The 8,958-nt window shown below is 35.3% G+C and overlaps 1 protein-coding gene across 1 annotated transcript in view; it reads right to left on the bottom strand.

Annotated features, from left to right (window-relative positions):
* Nucleotides 1-1,989, bottom strand: part of LOC122091780 (cytochrome b5-like) — a 9,743-nt gene extending 7,754 nt beyond the window's left edge. Inside the window, exon 1 of the mRNA XM_042661911.1 lies at nt 1,595-1,989. Within this exon, the coding sequence (XP_042517845.1) occupies nt 1,595-1,672 (78 nt within the window). The 5' untranslated portion in view covers nt 1,673-1,989. The remainder of the gene's footprint in view (nt 1-1,594) is intronic.
* Nucleotides 1,990-8,958: the final 6,969 nt, after the last annotated feature.

Raw genomic sequence — 8,958 nt, 5'->3', positions numbered from 1 at the left:
TTTTTATTTATTCGCAAGATGGTGACATGTGTCCATGATGCTGCTGCATGTTGGTCATACGTTAATCATGGGCTTGTTTTTATAGATGTGGATCGGCCAATTTCAGATCGGGTCAACCCAGATTACCCGATCCACCTTAGCCTGGAGCGGCCGGAATCGGGATCGGTCAGGTCTGATTCCAAATTGCATCAACCAATCTGATCCCGACTCTTTAATCCATGCACCACACCTTCATAACACTGTTGAGGAACTGAATTATATCATAATCACTGAAAGTTCATCATTTTCATCATTTTCCATATTGACCTAGAGCTAGCCATGCTTCTAAACAACCTTAATTCTTTAAAAATCAACACTGCGTCAAAATTAAGGGAATAAATTAATAATTCAGAGCCAAATCCCCCAGTTATCTTTAATCTCTTTCAGGTGCCCAGGTGGAATGTGTTTTATAATGCTATGTAGTATCAAATTTTTTTTAAAATTTTAAATTTACGATATTTGTATATTGTAATGATGAAAAAAATCAACTTAAAATAAGTAAACAATAAAATCCTATACAATATAATACTTAAGCAAGTAGAACATATATGTACTAACTTTAGTGAGATGAATATATAGGCATGGAATCCACAGTTGACTAGGAAGAAAGCACTTCATAAGATAGAGTTTTACAACAGGAAGATATGAACAAAGCACAAGAAACCTATGTCTGCTAGAATGCCCAAAATGATTTGAATCCAACTCTTAACTTCAAGAGAAAGAAAATAGGGCAATACATAAAAAGTACAAACAACATTTCCTATTAGTGCAACTACAACATTTAAGTTGGTGGAACTTGAAACACAAAAAAATTAATCTCAACAGTGGAGAATAAGTTGAAGTACCCATCTTACAAAATATAAATGCATCCACCTATAATTTTTCGCTTAGACATTACCAACCAACAAAGGAGAGAATACATAAACTGGAACAGTGGGGTGTGGGTGAGGCAATTCTTTCTTTTTTCTTTGGGCTTTAAACAGGTTTTATAATAATGAGAAATCCCTCTCCAAACTGTAAAAATTTGTAACGAACCACTTAAAAGGATAAAGGTTCAATGATTTAAAAAAAAAAAAAAACACACACACACACACACATTTCATTATCATCAAAATTAGGTAGATCTGTCATTCGTATCTAAAGATTCTAAAGAAGCAAAAACTAACGATGCTTACTTGCCTATATGGCTATATCCACTAAAATCAGTAAAGTATCGTAAAATGCAAATTTTGAATAGATGCAACATGCAAGCTACAATCACCAACAGATTAAATAACAGGAGAAACATATTAGCCTATTAGGCAACCAAAACATGCAAGATTTCATATTCCCCCCTTTAATGGGCGGAGAGTACAGTCCTGAGTTTCAGCGTTGACAGAGGAAACACAGAGAACATGCAGAAGACCCCGGAACAACCAATCCCAGATCGAAATAAGTTTAGCACTAAAGGTTACAAATCCCGTCAACACCAGAATAGCAAGAAATCAAAGGATTTAAACACAAAAAAAGGTGAACGAATGAGCAAAAGGGCATGACCCGGATTGGAACAGATTACCTTTCCGCCGATAATGAGCCAACAATCCTTGGAATTGTTGTGCTCTGCAACTTCTGCCAAATTGTAGATCTTACCCATTATTTCGTCTACTTCAAACAAGATTGGAAGAAGAGCAAAGAGAGCAAAAGGGGCAGAGGCAGTTCAAGCTATATATGCCCTAAACCCTCCAAACCCTCTCCTTTCTATAAGAAGGGAAGCTTGGACTCTCAAGTTATGAAATGTTTAGTCTGTAAGTCTGAACGGAAGAAACACAGGTGAGGGTGTTTTAATTGGTAAGTAAGAGAGAGAGAGAGAGAGAGAGAGAGAGAGGGAGAGAGAGAGAGGATGGTTGGTGAGGTCTTTGAGTTGGTGGGTAAAGGGTTCTATACGTTTCGGGTCAATTTATGACGCCGGTTTCGCCGTCAAGGAGGAACACGAACGTCGAACGATAACAGGTTTTATGAAATAAGAGCACAGCTATTTTAACCCCAAGAAAAAGAAAAAAATTTGACCATGCCACATATGGCAGGTGAAATGGCAGCGTTAAATGGAGACACGTGTTTCTCTTAATGTCTGTTTTTGACGTGCTTATTTGAACTTAATGGCAATGTTACCTGCTTACGTGGTCACTATACCAACACGAAGATCAATGAAAAATTGTATAAAAGAATCTTTAATGCATGGGATGGGATAATATAGTCTTTTTACCTCCACTTTTGTTGTATCTGGACATAGATACACAGGCGGTTAAGTTTTTCTTCCTTTTTTTATTTTTCTTTTCTTTTTCAAAAGGCTGAATGCCCTTGCATCCCAACAAATCTTTGGTTGAGTTGTTAGTTTTAAGAAAACTAGTGGCGTGCTTACCCCTCTCTTGTTTTTTTAAATTGAGGATTCGTTGTACTTCGAAGGGAGAGGGTTCTTCTTTCAGCAAGCAATAATATATGGAGCCCACCATTGATGAAAGATGAAACAGTTTGATATATAAGGGCAGACACCAGAGGGAGAGAGGGAGAGAGGGAGAGAGGGAGAGAGAGAGAGAATTTCATAAGGAGCGGAAAGAGAAACCTCCAATGTCCTTAATGCACAGTGGAGTATATTTCCATTAGGTGAAAGGAGGGTGATTGTTTACCAAATTAAAGAAAAGAGAGTGACCATCTCACTCATGGATTTAGTTGTCATTATCGGTATTGATATTGGTTAGAGACGATACTGATATAATACTGATCCATATCGAATCACATCAATGCATATCGATCATTTTCTTACACTTGTTTCTTGAAAAAAGTATATTTTTTGTAATGTTCTACCCTAAAACGATACGGGTAATCAAGCCATATCAATCAGATATTGAGTATCAGTCTCAGTCGATACTGAAATGAAATGGCCGATACCATACTGATACTTGAAACCATTACCTCACTTTATCAAATCACATGATGGAAAAAATTGTGTTTGATATATAAAGAATGGAAAAAAGTCATGTACACGATCAATGGCGGTAAGCTAGAGTCCACTTTGTCTATCTCTCTCTTTTTTACCTCCACAAATTAATATTTGGGTAAATAACTATTCCTAAAATTAATCGTATGAAAGCCTCTTTTTTTTTTTCATGTTTTTCCCAAAAAGGGTTGTTGTATTGAAAAATATAATGCAATAGTTATTGGGCAGCCAACTTTGATATAATGGCTGATTTTATTGTTGCAAGTGGCACTTAAATTAGGTGAGCGCATAAGCCCCATCCTCGATTGCCAAACTATAAAATTTCAACTTAATCCACAAAAAAAAAAAAGGGTCAAAATGATTAATAAGTCAAATGTTGGAATTAATTGATTGATCACTTACAAAATATGAAAAATATTCAATACAAATTGGGTAATATGATTGAGTTGGACCAGGCAATTTGAAAAATACTATTTCAAAAGACATTATACATTTTTCAATGGCCGAGATTGACCACACCATCCCCAATATAGCTCAAACAACAGTCCATTAGTTTTACTTGGAAAAAAAAAAAAAAAAACCAATGGGTTAAAAATATGTTTCTTAAATTTTTAATCATATATGATATAAAATATAGTACTTGGTTTTAAGATCAAATATTGATTATATTGTATATTTCTCTAAAATTTGCAGTGGTTATCCAGTTATAGATAAATAGATTTATATATAAAATCCTCTATAATACAAATGTAGGAATCAACATATTTTTTGATATTGAAAAGGGAAAAACATTTTTTTTTTTCATGTCGTGGTGTTCTTCAATAGGATTAGACATTTATCATCTAATCCACGAGTTTCAACGTTAGAGTCCCTCGAATTATCCACATATGAAGTATCAGAAAAAATAAATAAATAAATAATTCCACATATATGATTTCCATTATTGTGATTGAAGGCTAAAGTTTGCCCCACATTCATCTTGTAATGTATTTTTCTTCTACATTAGAAGATTATTAATGTTTCTTTAGAAATAAGTAAGGTTTTGAAAAATTGGCCCCTTTTGTTGCATAGTATGGATATAAGTCTGGAGAAATTTTTTCTTCACCCACCATTGTGATCTCATTATTACTCTATTAATTAAGGTGCTCCAAGACCAAGAGTCCCGCATCCAACTGCCAATAGTGGTAGATGAAGAAAAAACTGAATCCATCGTTATGTGAGTTAGACTCTCCAATGTGGTTACCACATGTTGGCATCATTTCAACACAACAAAGGTTTTTCTATTTGTACTTGGATTATTATGAATAAATCTCTCTCATATATTGTTAATAAAACCCCTTAAACCTAAGGAATTTTCTATTTGTATTTTTTTAGTTACTCAACCTACAAAATGTGTGGAATCCACAGATGGTTTAATCATACTAATCATTGATCAAGTTTATTGTATTGTGAGTATAGGGTGACGGTAAGGGTGAGGGTGAGGGTGAGGGTGAGGGTGAGGGTGGGGAACTAGATTAGGGTTCCTAAATTGCATTAGCTCCAATTTCTTTTTATTATTAAAGAGAATGGATTTTCTACGTGAATCCTTTGGATGTCATCACTTGATTAAATCTCTATATTTTTATCAACGTGATAGATGATATTGCTTATCTAAATCCTCATTATTTGGAGACTTAGGTTTTACTATATTTTAAATTTCATAACCTACCTCGTCAATATGGTCTACCATGCATTGGATCTTTTTCATTATAAAATTAATAGTCTTTATCGAATACTGAACCGAGTTTTATTTTATGTTTAATTGTTTTATATTAACTAATTTTTTTAATCATTTTTAGGTTCAAATTTAGTACAAAAGAAGTAAATAATTAAATAAGAACTCATCTTAGTTTGTGAACTAAGATGCACATAGAGGATTCATTGAACATAGATTCCTTTTATAAGTTACAACAAATATATCCTTTGTTTAAAATAATGGCTATCCAGTTGATATGGACAAAGATTCCATGTTCTTTTTTTTATTTTTTTTATTATTTTTTATTTTTGTTAACCAAGGTGTTCGGGCCGATTTACGAGCACCTCAACTAATCCTCGGGAAGACTAGCACAGCAACCCACTGCCATGATCTCCACTTAAATCGCCACAAATGATACTCACACAATGCGTACAAGGTTTGATCCCATGACATCCTCCCCTGGGTGCCGACTCCACAAGTCAAAGCTATCATAGCATTCGTTGAGATTCCATGTTCATGGCTAGCCCATACTTTCATTAATTCATTATTTTGATATAACGTAGTGACCTACAACAATGGTGGTCCATGAGGATAAAAACCCATTTGGCTTTTTCTGATTTGGTTAATAGGTTAATGGTTACGTCAATGACCCGCTGCTCTAGCTTTTTATTTTTAAGGAGTCTTGCTATAATTAATGTTGATCTAGTCCTAATTTTTCAGTAGAAATCTTATGGGCTTTCATGGTCCATCTCAATCACATGGCAATGTACTGAGGTTATTCTTCTATTAATTATAGGTTTCAATATGTTTAATATTTAATTAGTTTATCTATTTTTGGGTGAAAGTGCGGTCTTTTTACAGCCATCTGAGTCCAGGCATTTTATATGCCAGATTGACAGGGATCTTTTTTCTATATATAATTTTTATTTGATTTTAACTAATATTGCCATGTAAATAAAGGTTAATATGGCCCCGATGGTTAAGACGAATTGAGGATTTTGTAGATAGGCGCATAGTCTCATATTCGATTCTCCATCAGTGCATCTGCGATTTAAGTAGAGATCGTAGCGGTGAATTATTGCATTAGTCTCCCCGAGGATTAATCGAGGTGCGTGTAAGCTGGCCTAAACATCTTGATTAATAAAAAAAAAATTACAACCCTAACACACCCCGCAGAAGATGTTGGACCCACATTAGGTAGAAACCCAGTAATCGCTTCTCAGCTTCATTGCATATGAGAGAGAGCTGCATAAGAAATATCGAACTTCAAAACTCTTTGGTTTGGTAGCTTTGTTAGACAGTAAGGTATGAGAGAGTCTATGAGGAAGGTGGACTTTCATTCCTCCCTGATTTCATTTTTCCTTTTAAAATTGTTTGGTGAGCACCCAATCCATCTTTATATTCAACATCAGATGGCGACATTTTGTCACATTGGAAAGTTACTCCACACCATGTCCACACCATGACATCCACCACAAATAAATTCAATAGCCCATAGGAAAAAGAAGATCAGAGCGAACACTGGGAAAAAGTGAAACATTGCCAAGGAATTGAAGAATGAGAGAGTTGCTTTGGAGAGATTTTCAAGAATCTGTGTTGTTAGCACGACTGGGGTAGGGGTGTCAAATTTCAAGTTTGCGCCTGACCGTTTAAAGCTTAAATTGATCCGGTCCAATTAATAAATGTGTCGACTTAAATTTGGCCAAGTTATAGTTGATCATTCCTGATGTGAGTGACATTCTTGTCGGTTGCCTCGCTAGGATAGGCTGATTATGAACCAGACTCATTTAGTCTGACTAAGCCTGACCAAGCCTGACTGATCGACACCTCTTATTTAATATAATCTTGATTTCCACCACCATGAAGTATGAAATAAAGGTTTTTAAGATAATTTGATACCCTTAACTTGATAGGATTTTTTCAGGCCTGTTTTAGGCCAATTTTATAGGTATTCCCTACCTTGAAGACCAATTTTAGACATGGCACATTTAGAATTAAACAGTCCAATAGCCCCTCTCTGATAAACATCTAAGGTTTATTTAGCCCGATTGACTGGTTATAAATGACCATTCTTGCCTAAGGTAAGTTCGATTAGTTAAATAGGTGGTCACGTGCAAGGGGTAGGGGTGTCAATTTCAAGCCTGGCAGGATTGATCGAGCCTGACTCTTTAAAGCTTAAATTGATCCAGTTCAATTAATAAATGTGTCTGACCCAAGCTTGGCCAAGTTATAATCGATCGTTCCCAATGTGAGTGACATTCTCGTTGGTCGCCTGACTGGGACCGGCTGATTATGAGCCAGACCCATTTAGCCTATTCAATATACTCTTGACCACTGTTAGTTAAAACGCGTTTAAAACGTGTTTGCGTTTTTTTACCGTTTAAAACGCGTTTTCCCGTATGCTATTATACAATATGGAAAAAAACGGAAACGGCAAAAGAATCCGTTTTAAACGCGTACCCTTTTTTAAGGGTAAAATAGGAATTATATATATATATAATAAAAAAAAAAAAACTATTAGTAAAAGTGAAGAGTGAAGACAATATGGTAATTGGTTTTTAGTTTTTAACTTCCATACTATTTATAGGAAAAAAATCTCATCTTCTTATAGTCCAATGAGTAAAGAGAAGTTAAAGCTAGCAACATCTCATTTTCTTGTAGCCCATTGGGCTATTTTATCTTGGGACTCCTAGAGCTTTTGGAATATTAGATGCATGAGTATACTACCATTTTTTTGAAAACTACACGTTTAATACTCGTACCGTTCGTTTTCGTCTGTTTGCCGTTCCCTGTTTTTTTGACCGTACCGTTCATTGTTTTTATCTATTTAAAACCCATACCGTACGTTTCTGTTTTTTTTGCCGTTTCCATTTTAACTAACAATGCTCTTGACTTCCACCACCATGAAGTATGAAATAAATATTTTAAAGGTAATTTGATACCTTTAAGTTAATAGGACTTTTTAAGACCCGTTTAAGGCCCATTTAATAGGTGTTCCATACCTTTGGGACCTATTTTAGGCATGAGATGTTTATAATTAAACAGCCCAATAAGCCCTCTGTAAGGCCTATCTAAGGTTTCTTTCGCCTGATTGACTGATTATAAATATGACCCCTTCTGCCTAAGGTAAGCTTGATTAGTTAAACGGGTCATGTGCAAGGGATGAAATTGGTCAAGCCCAATTAGGCCCAACCGAACCCGTATGGTTGACACTCCTAGTTGGGGTGTTAGCATGCAACGAAACAAAGTGCCATCCTACATTCCGGCTTGATAGTTTGTGATGTTTATTATGTAGAAAAATACCATATACGAAGATTGATTTAATTGGATGGCACCGACTGTAAATCCCTATTAAACTCCACTGAGACACCCTCAACCCATACCTTCCTCTAGTTCTACATTTCTCTTCGGTTTTCTTTCATTGGGTCTTGATTGGTGAGAGCCAACTCTCATAGACCGTGAATCCATCCCGAGGATCCATCGCCGCTCAACATCTCCTCCACCACCACCGTCTCCCCCACCACCGAATCAGCAAAACTAAGCAAAATCATAGTTAAGGATTAAAGTATCGGTATCAATCGCCGTATCGGTCGATCAAAATTAAGATACGTATCGGAGGGTATCGTATCGTATCGGAGATACGCTAAAGATACGCACATAAATGGATAGGGAACACATTTTTATACACTTTTGCATAAAAAAAATAGTTAAAAAAATCTATATATAACATGTAGAATGCATAAATACTTAAGTAGAGGGTATTGTATTGATAGACAAATATATTGAGTTGAAAATGTTCAAAATGATGAAGTTTGAGTTTCTTACAGTTTTTTCTTTCCTCATTGCCATTGCCACTGTGATGAGTGCCGTGAAGAGTGTCGTGATGGTTCAAATCCTTGGCTAAGACCTTCTTCTTCAATAGGAGCAACTACGATGATATTCTGCACTTGTCGAATATAGGCACAATATTTACCCCAGTTGAAATATTTATGGTAGTGGGTCTCCCATTCATTGTAGAAAAATTAAATTTTTTTATAGAAGTTATAGATTAAATGTTTTTAAAGAACATATAAAAAATCAACAAAGTGTGGACCAATATATTTGAGTAGATCTAAGAAATAAAAAAAAAATTGAAACCCTCACTTTTTTGGGGAAAAAATGTGGGTTTCATTTGAAATCATGTATTTAGTAATTATAAGTTATGACATTA

The sequence above is a fragment of the Macadamia integrifolia genome, chromosome 10 (assembly GCF_013358625.1).
Source record: "Macadamia integrifolia cultivar HAES 741 chromosome 10, SCU_Mint_v3, whole genome shotgun sequence".
NCBI classification, from domain to species: Eukaryota; Viridiplantae; Streptophyta; class Magnoliopsida; order Proteales; family Proteaceae; genus Macadamia; species Macadamia integrifolia.
Note: the sequence above shows the minus strand (reverse complement) of the source record. Positions and strands in the feature narration are given on the sequence as shown.